Raw genomic sequence first — 18,744 nt, 5'->3', positions numbered from 1 at the left:
GAACATGCTTAGCAAGGCTGATGAAACAGCAACGCACTGAAAAGATTTAAAGAATGAATAAAAAGATGAGGTCAGTGAGGACGGGGGTGGGGGGATGGATTATATAGCACATTGTAGTCCACTCTAAGGACTTGAACCTTTATCTGATATGAAAAGCCACTGGAGACCGTTAAGCAGGAATAAGAATCTGATTTACATTAAAAACAACAACAACAATAAAAACAACACACTGGGGACACCTGGGTGGCTCATTCCGTTAAGTGTCTGCCTTCACTCAGGTCATGATCCCACCAGGGTCCTGGATCAAGTCCTGCATCCGGCTCCCTGCTCAGCCGAGAGCTGGTTTATCCCTCTCCTTCTGTGCTGCTCCCTGCGCTCTCTGTCAGATAAATAAAATCTTAAAAAAGGAAAAAAAAAAAACCCATAATACAGTGTAGGGAAATAAGGGCAGACAGAGAAAACCCATTAGAGGACAATTACAATTATGCAGGCAAAAGACAGTGGTAGCTTGGACTAGTGACAGCAGTTAAAGTGGCTGGATTCTGAAAAACTCTAGTTGGAGCCAGTAAGTTTTAATGATAACCTGGTTGTGGTCTGGGAGTGAAAGAATGGCCAAGGAGTTCCCAATGGTTGCCAGGAGAGCAATTAAAAAAAAGAAGTTGCCAGTACCGTCTAGGATGATTCAATGGGGTTGGCAGAAAATAGAGAAGTTTGGGGATTCAATATGATTGAGGCTTAGGAGAGAGGAGCAAACTGGAAATAAATGTTTGGGAGAAGTCGGTGGGCACTTGAGACTAAAGTGAGTTTAGAAAAAAAAATTAAAAAATAAAGAGAGTTGAGAAAAGAAGTCCAAGTACTGAGCTCTGGGGCAAATCAGGGAAGATGTGGTGAAGCTGAAGAAGAAAGGGAACATGATCTTCCTGCAAACAAAGTAAAGAAAGTGTTCCATTCATAAGTAGTTACCTCCTGTGTCAAATGGTGCTGATAGTTCGAGGAAGATACAGACAAACCATCTGGATTAGCAACGTGGAAAACTTCAGTGGCTTTAACAATGGCAATTTCAGATTTTTGGTAGAGTTGTGGGGAAAGAGAAAATAGGGTAGAGCAGAGAAGTAATTTGTGGAAATCTTTTCCTGAAAGAGGAGAGAAATGGAGTTGTGACTAGAGGGAGGCAAGAGAATTTTTGGAGGTTATTATACATGTTTGTCTGCTAGAGGGGATCACACACGAGAGAGAAAAACCATGGAAGCAGGAGACTTTGGCCACGATGGGCATGAGGGAGCCCACAAATGCTCTCCCCAAAAAGCATTAAAAATCTGAACAGAACTGTCAAAACCAACCATTTCAATGCTCTGGATATATACCAAAGGCATACAGCAAAGAGAAGCTTTTTTATTCAGGAAAGCTACTGAACTTCAGCTAAAATCTGTGTCATTTCTGAACCGGCCAGCCCCTCAAGCTCTATGGGAGTAGTTCAACTAGGTCAGCAAAGGTATTGAACTATCAAGCCCAGGCTCTGATGGGCTTCACTGGTATGTCTATCAAGTATTTAAATAAGAAATACCACTCCTTCACAAACTGCCATTTATTGCTTCCCAAGTATAGCCTCTCTGGAAGACAGTTTGGCAGGTTTTTCTGAATTAAACATAGACTTACCATATGGCTCGGAACTCATACCCGTAGGTATTTTACCTACAGTGAACTGAAAACTTATATTCATGCAAAATGTACACAAATGTTAAGAAGCAGTTTTATTAATAATCACCCCAAACTGGAATTAATCAAGGTGCCCTTCACCTTGCCAATGGATATATTATGGTAAATCCTTATAATGAAACAGTATCCAAAAATGAAAAGGAACAAGCTGCTGATTTGCAAGATACACCCATACAACATGGATAAATCTCAAATGCATTTTCTAAGTGAAAGAAGTCAGACCCTAAAACTCCCATATTACATGGTTTTGTTCACATGACACTCTGGAAAGGTAAAACTATACGGATTGGTAGCTGCCAGTGGACGGGGGTGGCAGGGAGAAGGAGCAAGGGAAGCAGCAGTGGGGTAGGGGAGAGCTGACCTGGGGAACTCTGAGGGTGATGGAACTGCTCTGTACAGTACTAGGGTGGTAGATACACAACCCAATGCATTTGTCAAAAGCCATACAACCATCCACCAGGAAGAATAAACTTTAATGTGTACAAACTTTAAGTATCAATTGGAAGATGGAATGATCTCAAAACGGAGTGCAGATTTTGACAAATGAATCTAACTGTATTACAGATGTATGGCAATCTCGCAAACGGGGTTCAGTAAAAAAGGATCTGTGATCTGAGTAATTTTGGAAAAAAAGCATTTTAATGGGAAACTATCCCGCTCAAGACTAAAGAAACTGTAGTTAGTAAAGTTTCTCATGGGGGTAGTAGGTGTTAACAATTCCAAAACTGCTTCACATACATACTGGGGTTGAACAAGTAAATGGACAGTGGATGATGGGAGCCATAGCTCTCAATGACAGAGAATGAACTTACAGGTAGACAAGGAAAAAAGGCTAGAATGAATCATGTGGTACTAAGCTAGGGTCAGAGATATCAGGATGAATTCATGTTTCACTTACTATACACATAGATATATAGGTACAGAAATAATTTTAGGTATGTGTATTGTAGGACTCTGGTTTCCCATTTGGTGTCTGCCATTAGCTGACCATTTCGCGATCTCTGCCATCTACCTGCTTTTTTCCCATGTCACAAACATATTTTACAGCTTTATATGTCCAGGATTATTGTGAGGATAAGAACAAAGACATGAGTCTAAAACATTTTTAAAGTATTTTATTTGCCAGAGAGAGAGCACAAGCAGGAGGAACAGCAGGCAGAGGGATAAGCAGACTCTCCGCTGAGCAGAGCCCGATGTGGGACTTGATCCGAGGACCCCAACATCATGAACTGAGCCGAAGGCAGACAATTAACCAACTGAGCCACCCAGGTGTCCCTAAAACATTTTTTATAAAACCATTACACCTAAGGAATTTCGCTTGGGTTTATGTATTTATTTTTGGCCTGAGGTGGTCCTGATGCCTTGTCTATTCACTCCTCAGCAGGCACTGCCTCTCTGTGGTGATGAACATTTTAAGTTCAAAATGTCACTAGAAAAAAAGTCATTTCACATGTTACTATGTGAACATATATAATGCACGTATTTATATACTCATATGTGTAACTTTTAAGGTACATATTTTAAGCCAGTCAACGTGAAAACTGATGTGACAAATAAAGCCTACATTCCCAACTCAGTACACACCCGTGGCATATATTAATGTCTAATGAGTTTCACAAAATGATTATTTTTTTCTACAGTAAATGTGTACTATTTCCTAGTGTGTTCCCTTTCATTTTTTAAAAATGCTGGTTTTGACCCAATGAAATTGAGTTTCAAACTAACAAAACTGTTCAAAAGCAGTTCCCCAAGAGTAGTCTATAGACCCTTTGGGATGCCTGAGACCCTTTCAGAGGTATGCATGGCCAAAACTACTTTCATAATACGAAGACACCATTTTCCTTTTTCACCGTGTTCGTATCTTTTACCCACAAACGTGTTAAAACTGCTGCTACCTCAGCATGAATGAGGCCCTAGCATCGGGCTCCACCAAGCAGCCATAGTATTCTTCACCACTACACACTCATCAGTTTTAAAAAAGTCAGTTTTACTTAAAAATGTCCTTAGTGAGGCAGTAGTATTTTTGTTAAACCTGGAACCTTAATGACATGTCTTTTTAATATGTGACAATGGAAAATACACAATAAAGCACTTTTGCTCCATACCAAAATACAACAGCTTACAGAAAAGAACTTGGGTTGCAAAATGACTAGCCCCTTTTTTTCATGGAACACCATTTTTGCCCAATGGTAAACCTGACAAATTATAGTTAATCAAATAAGGATATCAGGCATTTTCACTAATATGTGTAAACAAGCCTGTCACTTTAAGGAAAACAAAAGACCGTATTTGTGTCAATGATAAAAATTTTCAAGGGAAAACTTTGGAAAAATTTTATCTGCCATCAGGAGCACGACAGGTTCCCAAAACTTAAAGACTTCTGACAAGACGGGTAGTATATTAACTAATGCTATTTCTTGGTATCGTATAGTATTTGAAAGATCTGCATAGCCCAGTTAACCAACATTTTCCAAATGACTGATACAAAATCATTCATGGGTAAAAAATCCGTTCAAAATACCAGACAAATCAGTTGATTTTAATGTCACAGAATACAAAAAGCTCACTGATAGGGCACCAGATTTCATGCTGTAAATAACTACTAACATACACTCTACCACAAAGAATATCCACAATGATCTAAAAATGACGTTAAAGTAATTTTTTCCAACTACATTATCTGTGAGAGACTGGAATGTCTTCAAAGACTTTAACCAAAACAACATATCACAACATATTGAATGTAGAAGCAGATATGAGAATTCTAGCAGTTTCCTAATAAGCCAGTCTTCAAGAGATTTCAAAAAATGTAAAACAAGGCCACTCTTTTAACTAATTTCTTGTTTTGGAAAATATAGCTACTTTTCCATAAAAATGTCATTTATGTTAATATTGATTTTATACTAAATGACTTGATAAACATGTTTATATTTTCTCATGTTCTACTTTCTAATATATTTATCGATATGCATATGAATATATAACCCACATTAACAAAAGTTCTGTGGGCCCTCAAAATTTTTTTTAAGAATGTAAAAGGATCTGGGATACCTGGGTGGCTCAGCTGTTAAGCGTCTGCCTTCGGCTCAGGTCATGATCCCAGGGCTCTGGGACTGAGTCCCATATCAGACTCCCTGCTTTCTTTCTCTCCCACTCCCCCTGCTAGTATTCCCTCTCTTCCTGTCTCTGTCAAATAAAAATCTCACTTAAAAAAAAAAAAAAAAAAAAAAGACTATAAAAAGATCCAGAGAGTAAAAAGTGAGAATTTCTATTCTAGATCAACCATCTTTTATTTTTTTAAAAGATTTTATTTATTTATTTGTTTTTTAAAGATTTTATTTATTTATTTGACAGACAGAGATTACAAGTAGGCAGAGGCAGGCAGAGAGAAGAAGGGAAGCAGGCTCCCTGATGAGCAGAGAGCCCGATGCAGGGCTCAACCCCAGGACCCCAGGATCATGACCCGAGCCGAAGGCAGAGGCTTTAACCCATTGAGCCACCCAGGCACCCCTATTTATTTTTTTGACAGAGAGAGAACAGCGAGAGAGGGAACAGAAGCTGGGGGAGTGGGAGAGGGAGAAGCAGGCTTCCCACTGAGCAGGGAGCCCAACACGGGGTTTGACCCCAGAACCCTGGGATCATGACCTGAGCTGAAGGCAGACACTTAACGACTGCACCACCCGGGTGCCCGGATCAACCACCTTTAAATATGGACATCCTGTTCTGAGGGACATAAAATAAGGCAATCCCCTGGGAAGAAAATGAGAACTTTTTTTATCTTAAAAAAAAAAAAAAAAAAAAAAACCAAAAAACAATAGATTGAAAGCAGACATGTATGTAATTGATATGAACACAGAGCACATATCTAAATTTGTTTTAAACTGGCAGAAGATAAAATCACAGAAGCTGGGAGGTCACTGCTGTAAAGCTATTTCCTTGCTGCTCCAGAGAGTACAAATACCCCCGAATCATGGATACTCTTTCCTTACCTCCCTCTTTTACTTTATTATATGTATTTGGGGATGGGTATTCTTAATTTGACCCCATATTGTATTTTTTTCTCCCAAAGTTCATTTCTTTCCCCAGGCATTTTTACTAGGAAAAGTACCAGCTGTCATCCTGAGTGTGGTACACATTATATAAATTGTACGGGCAACAGGCAGATCAAAATAGCTTCATTTCTTATCCTAGCTATGATTTAACAATAACACTTCAATCCCCTGCCTTTTCTTCTTTCTATAACCCTATTTCCATTTAGAAATGGACGCCTTCATTCCTTACATTAATATCTCACAGCTATTTTACTTTATAGGAACAAATAACGCTCACCTCCCTCATGAGAGCCTTTTAAGATTTGCCAGAGAATTGAGATTTAGATTCCTGAAATATAGTTGTAGTATGTAAACATCCCCCGTTTAGTCCTCTCTTTCCCAGAAAACAAAGCAGAAGTGGGCTAATCACAAAAATACAGAAAATATGTTTACTCTTCATCTCACTTCTGAAGCAACAGGCAGACCACAGTATCAGTGCCTAAGAGTGCCAACCATCAGAGGGAAATGATCAGGGTTAAATGAAACACTTTCACACCAATGATCAGAATGCTGGACGAGAATCATATAACAGTTGAGACCCAAACTGGCTGGGCCTACCATTCCAACCAGTCTAAGAGCATTTAGAAATTACACCAGAGAGACATCTGTTCACATGTTTCTAGTTACTCAGCAGTTGCATACACTGGAGTTTGCCCAAACAATTCAGCCTGTGAATTTCTCTCAAAATTAGTTTGAGCTTAGTCTCCTGAAACTGTGGCTTGGCAAAAATTGCTGATTAAACACCAAAAACTAAACAAAGACCAGGATAATGTGCATACACACCTGGGAAGCTGCTGGAGCTGACCAACCTCGGCCCAAGGAAACCTCAAAAAGTGGAGTACACAAAAACTGTAAGCTACCTACATCACAGGAAGGCATCATGGAAACAGCAATCCTTTGCTACCATCTACTGGCCTTGCGTTGAACTACCTCAGAAAGTTCACATCATTCCTTCAGCAGCAAGCAAATTTTCATTAGCCTTCTTAGAGTTCCTGAATAAATGCAGCCACCTTCAAGACAAATTAGTGGTGATAGGCAAAGATAAGCAACATAACCAGCTTGGATTGTTGGGCATGAGGTATATTTATTTAATATTTATTGAAAAAAATCAGTAAATAAAGATTTCCAACTTCCCTGCCTGTACAGCTTTATGACTCAAAAGCCCTAGTGCCTCCCTCTTCCTTCCACATGGCCTGCTTCTCTGAAGTTGTCCTTGACATTTGTACTACAAACCCTGTCCTTTACTTATTAGACTGTAAATTCCAAAAGAGCAGGGACTGTGTCTACTTCGTTTACCACTTCCTCAAACACCTCGCCCAGGGCATTTAAAACTGTTGACAGAAGATGCTGAAACTACTATAACACTGTATATATGTGTATATATGTATATGCCAACTAAACTGGAATAACAAACAAACACAGACACAAAGCCAAGAGAGAGCGAAGTGCCAAGGAACCCTGTCAAAGTCCTTGGCTCTTCCCAGGTAAGGACACTGAGGTTCAGAAGTTTAAGTGACTTGTCCCGAGTCACGGTGAAACTTAACCAGAGTTTGGTTGAGACTGTAGTTGGGGCCCTCTCTCTGTGTTAGTACACAGGTCCACTGTTAACTGCACATAAGCACCTTCAAATTTTGTGTATGAATGTGGACGTGAAGGACATTAATTCCTGGATCCTAGGAACTGGATTCTAAGTGCCAATTTAGGAAGATACTATTTTCTGGTGAGGATTAAATATTTTAGTCAGTGTCCAGTCTTCAAATCTGCTATTCAGCATCACGGATTAAATGTGACAGGCATGCACAGAGCACTTAGTACATGAAAGTACTATGGCCAAAGGCTCAACTATTCTCAGTACTGTCAGTTCAGCAGAAGCAAAAACAGTCTTAAACACAGGGACTCCAGTTAGGCTGGCTTGCATCAAACCCCAGCTCCTCCTTCTACTAATGAGATCCTGAACAAGCTACTCACATTTTTGGGGACGCAGTTTCTTCATCTGAGGTTCACTCTAATTCACTTCACTGGGTTACTGGGAGGATTGAGAATTAAACTAGATATACCTAGTAACCCTAAGTGGTCAGTTAAATGTTCACTATTCTGTTATATTTAGCAAAGTTCACTTCCTGGGTTTAAAGAGACGGCTGGCTCTTAACATCTGAGAGCCCACAGGCCATACTCCTTCCACGTATTTTCATTACTCTTTCCAACAATCCACCAAAGTAGGTATTGCATATGATAGAAACAGATACTGAGACATCAGGACACAGTTTTTTAAGACTGCACAACTCCTGAGGCGTCTGGCCTTAGAGAAAGTTACCCGCACCTTGGACTGTTGCTCATCAGCATCTCCGACAGGACTGACAGGACAACTGCAATGGTGCCTTGCCAGGGCACACACAGGAATAAACAGAGGTCGAATTCCACCTTCTCCGTCTGTCGACGTCACTGCCACCACGGCACACGCACTGGCATGGCACAGAGTGTACAGAGCAGTGTTAACAACCTGCGTGGCATTATTAGAGATACCAAGTGAAGGTCATGACTCTCAACCTAACCATGTCTAAAAATACAAACACCTAGACACAGTGTGACAATCCAAACGACCTTTCTTCACTAGGCAGCAGTCACAGACTAAACAAGAATGCGAAAATGTTTTCCGGCTAAGCCATACCTCGTCATGCCAGATTCATCTAGAAAATATCACCAAGAAGGGGCGCCTGGGTGGCTCAGTGGGTTGAGCCTCTGCTTTAGGCTCAAGTCATGACCTTGGGGTCCTGGGATCGAGCCCTACAGAGGGCTCTCTGCTCAGCAGGGAGCCTGCTTCCCCCTCTCTCTGGTTGCCTCTCTGCCTACTTGTGATCTGTCAAATAAATAAAATCTTTTAAAAAAAGAAAAAAAATTATCACTAAGGAAAAAGAAATCCCTCCACAATCAAAGCTTAGGTTAAATGTTTTAATTGGTGCTCAACTGTTGGCTGACCAACCATTTCTACAAACTGGGTTTTTCTAGCATAATGGCTCTGAAGTGAAATATGAAAAGGTAGAAACTGACAGAATCTGGTGGGATAACTGCTTTCCACTAAGACATTAAGTTTGTGTTACTACATGATGCCTAAGAAAATGGTCTGTTTTTAGTTGTGAATGGAAAATGAAAGCTAAAAGGAAAAATCTACTGATAATACAGACCTTTTCCTTTGTGATCAGGAGTCCACCAACTATAACCCATGGGCTGCATCTAGTCGGCACCCCTGTTTTGTGCGGCTGGTGATCTTGCACATTTTTTAATGTTTGAAAAAAAATCATAATAATAGTATTTCATGACATAGGAAAACTGTATGAAATTCAAATTTCAGGGTCTGGAAGCTTATGTCCTGTCTAGGGCAGCTTCCACACTACAAAAACAGAGCTGAGTAGCTGTGACACAGACATTATGGCCCACAAAGTTTAAAATATTGCCTACTTTTCAGCGAAAGTTTGCAGACCTCTGTTCTAGAATATACTGAAATATTTTATAGCCACTCTGTATGTATTTCACAAAACCAATAAAAGATTTTCAGTCACTTGAAATAAGAGAAAACGATTTTCACATACAAATTTCCATGGCCTTCCTTGAATAATTAAGGGACATGAAGAAAAAGAATGATCTTCCACAATCTGAAGTGAAAATGTTAACAGCTTTAAAATCTCTATTCCCACCACTCATTTTTAAAATGGGGATTGAAACAAATAATTAAAAAAAAAGAAAATGGGAGTTGAAATGTTATACTCAATAGGTCACCAGGTATGAAGCAGAACATACATTCACTCTCTCCTTCCCAAGAACTTTCAGGAATAAAGTAGTTGTATTCAAATTTTTATAAAGAATGAAACAATAGTATGGGAAGACAAGAAAGGATGCCACCAACGGGCCAAAAATTTGGAAGAATACCAAAAGGTAGAAACAGACAGATATGCATTAGCAGAGAAAATCAGAGTGAAGGAAAATACAGTACAAGTTACCACAGGTCCATTAAACACGGTTCTTCCAAGGGAGCTCTGAAGAAACTCAAAGCTGAGTCAAGAAAGACAAAGGGCAGGAGAAGCTGAGGGGCAATTGTTAGGGTAATTCTTTTAACTATGACTTCTGAAAACAGCGAGCTAGTTGTACTGCTTCCCTCTTAGACAGAAGCCAGTAAGGGTGGCTTCTGCCTGTGGGATAAACCAGAGAATGCTTCAAAGAAAAGCGGGATATATGCCTCCGAAGGGCTACCAAGGGTGACAGATCTAAAGGAAAAGCAGACTGGGGGAGCCTGGCTGGCTCAGCTCAGTCAGAAGAGCATGAGACTCTTTTTAACTTGGGCAGTGACTCTGAGCCTTATGCTGGGTGTAGAGATTACTAATAAATAAATAAAAATTAAGAAAGCAAGCAAGCTAGCAGACAAGATCAAGGTCTAACTCTGACCTCAAGAATATTTAAAGAGGAGTTAACTCTAGCCTGCTCCCTCCTAGGGGAGCCTACCTGTCCACCCACCACATAAACCTCCCACTTACAGAACACATAAACTGCTCTCCCCTTTAGGAGAGGCCTGTGGGAAAAACAGGAATACATATCTACATTACCTTTAAAGCTACAGCAGAGGACACCTGGGTGGCTCAGTCATCCGCCCAGTGGCTAAGGGTCTGCCTTCGTCTCAGGTCTTTTTTTTTTTTTTTTTTAAGATTTTATTTATTTATTTGACAGAGAGAGATCACAAGTAGGCAGAGAGGCAGGCAGAGAGAGAGGAAGGGAAGCAGGCTCCCCGCCGAGCAGAGAGCCCGATGCGGGGCTCGATCCCAGACCCCGAGATCATGACCTGAGCCGAAGGCAGAGGCTTAACCCACTGAGCCACCCAGGTGCCCCCGTCTCAGGTCTTGATTCCTGGGTCTTGGGATTGAGCCCTGCCAGCCATCAAACCCCGCATCATAGGCTTTCCTGCTCAGTAGGGAGCCTGCTTCTCCCTTTGTCTGTGCACTCTCTCTCTCTCTCTCCTGACAAATAAATAAGGCAAGCAAGAGAGTATTATGGACATGAAACAAGAATAGGATTCTATCAAAAAAGGGAAAATGTCTAGAAATTTTAAATGACTACAAAATAGAGGGACACCTGGGTGCTCAGTCGGTTAAGCGGCTGCCTTTGACTCAGGTCACCATCCCAGGGTCCTGGCATTGAGCCCGGCATCATCAGGCTCCTTGCTCAACAGGGAGCCTGCTTCTCCCTCAGCCTGCTGTTCCCCCTCCTTGTGCAGGCTCTCTGACATATAAATAAAATCTTTAAAAAATTTTTTAAAAATAAATGACTGCAAAATAGAAATATTCAGAAAAACTCACAAAATGGAGAAAAGATAAAGACATTAAAAAATAAGAGAAAAGGGCACGTGGGTGGCTCAGTTGTTAGGCATCTGCCTTTGGCTCAGGTTGTGATACCGAGGTCCTGGGATGGAGGCCCGCATCATCTCTGCTCAGCAGGATGCCTGCTTCTCCCTCTCCCACTCCCCCTGCTTGTGTTCCCTCTCTCACTGTGTCTCTCTCTGTCGAATAAATAAAATCTTAAAAAAAAAAAATTAAAATTAAAAAGTTAAAAATAAAAAACAAGAGAAGAGACATACAGGATAGATCTACATGGCCACCAATCTAACAGGAGTTTAAGAACATGAGAGTAAGAGATGACAGAGTTGATTAAATGATCCAAAAAATAAGACACTTTTCCCTGTGCTAAAGAAAGGAGATTCTAGAGGCACCTGGGTGGCTCAGTCATTATGTGTCTGCCTTCGGTTCAGGTCATGATCCCAGAGTCCTGGGGTGGAGCCCCACATCTCCTTGCTCAGCGAGCCTGCTTCTCCCCCTGCTGTGCTTGCTCTCTGTAAATAAATAAAATCTTAAAAAGAAAGAAATAAAGGTATGCCTTTAGATTAAATGGGCTTGCCCAATGCTGAGACATTTTTCCTGATGGAATTTTGGAACACAAAGGATAAGAAAAATCCTGTAAGCTTCTAGAAATAATCAATACTCATAAAGACATTTAAAGTTTTGAGGAAAAAAGATTTTTATTAATGGGCATGTTACTCCTTTCTAGACAATTTAAAAAATCATCATGACTTTTTTCCAAATAAAATTCAGAATCATGAACCATGTGAAAGAGAAACTAATTCCAGAATAGGTCTCAGCAAACCTATTTGACCTAGAAGATTTGAAAGACAAACTTCTTTCCACAGTCTCTCAATAATGGCTGACATTCATGACAGCAAAACATAAAAAGGAAATATAAAACTATTGTATTCAAGGTATCTTTAGAATCTGCAAACTAATTTACTTTGTACCCTGGCACAAGTTTATCCGGAGACCGGCAATGGACCCGACTCAAGGACTTTCAGAAGCTCAAAGAGCTGGGGGAAAGGAAGTCAGTGGGAGCAGGCACAACAAGATTAAGGGACTCCCTGGACATTCTACTGCATCAATTCTATACTGTAATTTTGTCTGCATTGTTAACTTTTATTTTCGTGGACTTCCCATACTACTCCAATTCTGAAAATGGAATAAAACTGGCTTTAAAATTTTCCTTTTGGGGTGTCTGGGTGGCTCAATTGGTTAAGCATGACTCTTGATTTTGGCTCAGGTCATGATATCAGGGTTCTGAGATTGAGCCCTGGGCTCTGAGCTGGGTGGGAGCCTGCTTGAGATTCTCTCCCTCTGCCCTCCCTTCCCAAGCTCTCCCCACACGGCCAAGAATGTACACATGTACATATATAAACATATATATATATATATATATATATACACAAAACATACACATACATATCTGTATTATACATAGATATATACACATATATCATACATATATACATATAAATATATGTAAAATTTTCCTTTCTGTACAATCCCCTATAATTCAATGGCAGAATCTAACTTTTGGAGGCATGGGAATCAATGTGTTGGTAAGAAACTTCTAGCAGGCTTCTGTGTATTTAGTAAAACACATCTCTTCACTGGATGGGTGTCCACCTGTGTGTGTGGTCAGTAAGTGGCTGTCAGTCTGGGCTGTACAACAGAATCACCAGATGCTCAAGCCCCATGTTAAAATTCAGAAGATCTAAGTGTGCACAGGCATTTGTTGATACTGGAAGGAGAAAAGAGTATTTTTTGGGGGGGCATTCAAATATGACTAATAATTTTCTTTATCCTTCTTTCCCCCTGAGCACTCCTGCCCACATCCCTGACAAAGAATTCATGGTAACAGTATGTTAAGTGTTGCTTTGACACCATGTGGAGACTAGAGGACAACTAAAATTATCCACTTGAGGTCTTACTCCTTCCTGTGGGAAGGCTGGTTTTGCTTTTTTTTTTTTTTAAGATTTATTTATTTTAGAGAAGAGAGTTTTAAAAAGAGTGTGCACAAGTGAGCATATGGGAGGGAGGGACAGAGGGAGAGGCAGAGAATCTCAGGCAGACTCCATGCTGAGTGAGGAGTCCAATGCGGGGCTCCATCATACCTCCCTGAGATCATGACCTGAGCTGAAGCCAAGAGTGAGACATGTAACAGACTGAGCCACCTAGGTGCCCTGGTTTTTGCCTATTCCGACAATAAATCCAAAATATTTTAGCTGCTTTTTATGAAAATACAAGTGAGTTTAGTATGAAGCCAAACATCCGTGCACATCATCTTAAATTTCTCAGTACTTATTCAAGTCTATAAATCCTGATTAGAATTTAAGCAAATACAGATGCTTCCTCACTTCTTCCTCCTCCCTCTAAGAAATCAGAAATTGCCTCACTTCTCCTTAACAGACATCACTGAAACCTATATGGTTTTATACTTATCCACCTACCCACTCCCAAAGTTGTACAACTACACTGATCCACTTCCAGTACAACGTCAGACTCAAGTTTCCCTCACTGAACTTTCTTTCTTTCTTTTTTTTTTTTTTTAAAGATTTATTTATTTATTTATTTGACAGAGAGATCACAAGCAGGCAGAGAGGCAGGCAGAGAGAGAGGAGGAAGCAGGCTCCCCGCTGAGCAGAGAGCCCGACGCGGGGCTCGATCCCAGGACCCTGAGATCATGACCCGAGCCGAAGGCAGCGGCTTAACCCACTGAGCCACCCAGGCGCCCCTCTTTCTTTTTTTTTAAAGATTTTATTTATTTATTTGACCGAGAGAAATCACAAGTAGGCAGAGAGGCAGGCAGAGAGAGAGGAGGAAGCAGGCTCCCTGCTGAGCAGAAAGCCCGATGTGGGGCTCGAACCCAGGACCTGGGATCATGACCTGAGCCGAAGGCAACGGCTTAACCCACTGAGCCACCCAGGCGCCCCCGCTCACTGAACTTTCATAAATACACCAACTCTTCCCCTTTCATAAAGCCTGCTTTTGTTCTGGTAAACGTTCTTGCTCAGAGGCTTCCAAAATGCCTGGGGGCCCAAGCTCACAGACTTTAACACTCTTCCAGAATCCTCTCCCAGGTTTCTCGAACTTTCCAGAAATACATACCTTTGGAAAGAGGAGTGAAGCTTATAAAATATTCCCCAAGATTTCCAGAAAGAATCACCTGGGGAACTTGTTAAATATACAACTTAACCAGGCTTCTCCAGGAAGCAACTGACTGAAGTACGTAGGTCAAATACAAGAAATCTATATTTTAACAAGCATCCCAGATTTTTGAAGTACCTCTTTTTCTGATGGTGTTCATCACTGCTTGCATACCTGCCACCTTCTCACGTCCTCTTCTCTCCCCATCATCCACCATGCTCCCTTCCACAGATGTACCCTCCTTTTCCCTATTCAAAGCAGTTTTTTTCCCAATGAATCTACCAGCCATACTGATTTCTGTCTCCTCAATTCCTGCTGCATGTAGTCATGTGATACAATATGGACCTTTTAAGTGTACTCTGTTCAATAAAATTTCTGGATTGAATGAATCTTTTCTAGGTAAAGTCCAGTGTTGAGATAGCAAGCAAGATTAAATGACTTGCAAATGTTCGTATGTAAGTGTGCTGAATGTGATTCTGAAGACATGATTATTAACACAAATGCCTCCAACAGCTCAGTTCTCCCACAAGGAAAGCAATTTATTCTGTAGAAACTTGATAATTACAAGCTTTCCCATTTCTTCTCTCTCATAAACAGCTTACTCACAGAGCTAAGAGACATACTAAATAGAGCCGCCTCCTGAAATGAGCTGGTATTTGCTTTAAAAATTGTACCAAGAAAAAAGCAACATGTTCCAGTGGTTGTGAACAGTTAATTCAGCCAACTCTTAATTATCTGAGGAGGAGGGATCTGGAAGACTGCATTTAAAAACCCACAGATGACTCCTGACTGCATTTCATCTAGTACAGTAACTGTGGCAATTGCTGCTTCTTTATGGGGGTGCTGTCCTTGTGTGAGAAAGACAGCAAAACACTGAGATTATCTCCAAGTTCCCCTTTAAATTCTAGTAACATCTAGGATTTGATGACTGTACTCACCTTTCCAGTGACCTCTGACTGCCAAGGGGCACAAGTTAGGAAGGAAATGATTATCAAATGGAGTCAAGGATTGGGACTCATTACCTACCCTCCAGCCCCTCAACAACAGACCCTCTTGGAGGGAAGAGTAGCTTTCAGCTACCTGAAGACTTCTCTTGCCAGATGCCTAAACTTTGGGAAATACAAAATAATCTGGAATCTGGGGCCCACCAATAACAAGTCTATTAATAGGTCTACAGTAGGATCCATTAATCTGCATTTTTAAAAGCACCTAATGCTGGTTCTGAGGCTCTTTGGAAAACATTTTACAGTCTCTTCTCTCACCCTGCTGCATCCATGCTTCATGCCTTTCCCTATTTGCTCCTGCCTTTTCCCAAATAAAATATTTTGATTTCTTTCAATCCCAACCATGTTTCAAGACGGAGCTCAAATATCAATCATGTTTTGAAGGCTAAAATGATCATCTTTGCTGAAAGGGACTTCCCAATCTCCAGCACCGTGTCATATGCAAACTTTAAGAGAAGAAAAGGTGTTTCATTTCATTAAATAGTTATTTTTTTTGTGTGCAAACTCTTCTCTTGTTAGGGAGTAAACTCTGTAAAGGCAGACTAAGGCTCACATGCTTTTACCTCTTATAATAAAGCACCTACAGTATGTGTGAGGCATTCTGCAAAGACTTCTTAAATGAATGAGATCAAGCAATAAGTGAATGTGTTCCCATGTTTCTTCTAACAAGTAGCTAAAGTTAAAACTGTAGCAAAAAGTAAAATTGCCTAGGGGCGCCTGGGTGGCTCAGTGGGTTAAGCCGCTGCCTTCGGCTCAGGTCATGATCTCAGGGTCCTGGGATCGAGCCCCACATCGGGCTCTCTGCTCAGCAGGGAGCCTGCTTCCTCCTCTCTCTCTCTCTCTCTCTGCCTGCCTCTCTGTCTACTTGTGATCTCTGTCAAATAAACAAATAAAATCTTTAAAAAAAAAAAAAGTAAAATTGCCTAGATTTTGTAGTAACTAAGTTACTAAAGTTATGGTACTTTAGTACCATAAAAGGTCTTTCAAGTTCTTTATTTGTAAAACTAGGGTTTTCAGAGACTTTTAAAAAGTTCATTAAACACCTTTCTGTGTTAAAAGCCTAACATTCCAAATGCTCTCTCTAACCTGACCTTTTTTCATCAGCACAGTTAGCCGTATCTGTGTTACAGGAGCTATCTGTATTCCCACGTACCACTACTAACTTGGCCTGAGGGACTCTGAGATATGAGCTGGTACAGGAAGAGACCAACTGGTTTTCTTTTATTCCTTCTTCTACCTCCAACCTAACAACGACCTGTTGAAAATTTCCAGCAAGAAAGAACACTAACAGTTACTAGGTGGCACCCATTCTAACAGCTATTTCACAACGTGCCAAATTCCTGTAAAGCTGGGGGGTGGGAAGGGGGGAAGAAAAGAAACCCTGAGAATAGGAACAGTATAATTTCATGTAATGAATGTATTCATCGCGCTATAAAAACCAAAAAGCCAAAAACCTGAATAGGACTGTCAAGTCCACCCTTTCTAAAGAATATGGAGTTTGGAGTCTATAGTAACCTGGTGAACCATCCTAATTTTAAAAGTATGTCTCAGGGGCGCCTGGGTGGCTCAGTGGGTTGAAGCCTCTGCCTCCGGCTCGGGTCATGATCCCAGGGTCCTGGGATTGAGCCCCACATCGGGCTCTCTGGGCAGCGGGGAACCTGCTTCCCCTTCTCTCTGCCTGCCTCTCTGCCTACTTGTGATCTCTGTCTAATAAATAAATAAAATCTTAAAAAAAAAAAAAAAGAAAAAAAAAGTATGTCTCAGCCAAACCGCTCACCAACAATAATCTGAGAATAGTTTAAAGTCTTAGTTCCAACTCAATCACTTTTAGATTTTAGATGATCACTTTCATTAATAAAAGAAAACCACATTAAACATATTCTTTCTACTGCTCACTTTGCCCTAATTAAATTAATCCAAAACTTTCTGAGCAAAATGTAGTTATTTATAATGCAGGATGGTTTGACGAATGTCTTGAACAGCAATAACCTAATTTGAGCACAGCCAAAATGCACTGTATAGTGTGATGAATTGCCACTTTTGAAAGAGAACCTTCATTTCTCATTTTTAAAAGTATCATTAATTTATATGTAATTTGTGGACACGGTAAGGTGTGTCCTCCAGCAGAAACGGAGGTAGCACAAAAGGGAAAGTCCAGGGTAGGTGATGTATAAAATTGGCTCTTGACAAGCGGAAGGCATCGCCTTTACAAGATCTTAAGCCAGGTATACAGGACACAGACTAAGTAGTAAGAGTGGAAGGCTCAAAAAAAATCCAAATAAATGTAAAACAAGTAAATGTGTGTTACTATACGATTAACAGGACTTAATAAAAAATTCGTAACATCTAAATCATACAAGTTACATGATTAAAAAAATCACTTGAGGTGACTTTTTCACACAAAATCTAGCGCAATAAGAAGTAAAACAGACAAAACAGACACAAGTTAATTTGCGGCCTTGGAAGGGGCAGATTTAGCACGAAGTCAGGAACGCGAAATGCCAAAGGCACCGCATCCAAGGATCACACGGGACCCCGAAGAGTGTTCCAGTTCTTACAGGACGTGCAAGCCCCAGGATAGGTAGGGCGAGGAGAAAGCGGAAAAGGGAGGAGGGGAGGACCCGCTTCTCGGCCTGACCCACACCCCAGCAGCCCGGGACTTCCCATTCATTCCGCGCCATCTCCAGGCGGCGGCCGCGCTCCGAGCCGCAGCGTTCTCCCGCGCAGTATCGTGCACTCACCTGTTCGCGAACACGACCTCGCGGCGCCCGAGGCCGCTGAGGCCGCCACCAGTAGCCGGGGGGACGCGGGCCGGGGGGCGGCCGCCGGCGGAGGCGACTGGCGGCGCACTCCGGGGGTGGGGAGGCGGCGCAGGCCGGACGCGTCTCTCTGCAGCAGGGCGGAGCAGAGCCGCCGCGGGCTCTGATACATGCCGGGCGCCGCCGCCGCCGCCACCACCGAGGCCCCTCACGCGCGGGAGGAGCGGAGCCTGGCCGAGGTTGAGGCCAGCGAACCAGAGACTCTCGGGAGCCGTCCGAGCGGACGCTCTCCGTATCCTCGTCGCCCGGCCCAGGCCTAGGGGCAGTCTTGGGCAGGCGAGCCCGAGATGGACGAGCAACAGCAGCTGGGGCAGCAGCGGCGCCGTCTGCTGCGGGTTGGCGAGAACTAGAGGGTAACCGGCGAGCGCCGCGCGCTGACAAAGCGGGCGCGACCAAGCGAGACCAGGAGGGGGGATCCGTGGGACCGGACCCTGGCGCGACCAGGCTGGGGTTCCCGGACTCAGGGTGATACCATTTCGACAGGAAGAAGATCTTAAATTCTTTGTAGGGTGGAGGCTGTAGGAGTTCTAAAGTAATAAGTATCTGTTAGAGTGTTTTATAGAAATGCAGCCTCCCCTTC

The 18,744-nt window shown here is 41.9% G+C and overlaps 1 protein-coding gene across 2 annotated transcripts in view; it reads right to left on the bottom strand.

Moving 5' to 3' along the window:
- The window catches only part of NOCT (nocturnin), a 31,108-nt gene extending 12,594 nt beyond the window's left edge, over positions 1-18,514 (bottom strand). Inside the window, exon 1 of one of the 2 annotated variants that reach the window (XM_047718452.1) lies at positions 18,087-18,514. In XM_047718452.1, coding sequence (XP_047574408.1) covers positions 18,087-18,276 — 190 coding nt within the window. In that variant the 5' untranslated portion in view covers positions 18,277-18,514. The remainder of the gene's footprint in view (positions 1-18,086) is intronic. The other variant, XM_047718454.1, reaches the window with a different exon arrangement.
- Between the last annotated feature and the right edge of the window lie 230 nt (positions 18,515-18,744).

This window comes from Lutra lutra, chromosome 2 (assembly GCF_902655055.1).
Source record: "Lutra lutra chromosome 2, mLutLut1.2, whole genome shotgun sequence".
NCBI lineage: Eukaryota > Metazoa > Chordata > Mammalia > Carnivora > Mustelidae > Lutra > Lutra lutra.
This window is presented reverse-complemented; position numbering and strand designations above follow the sequence as displayed.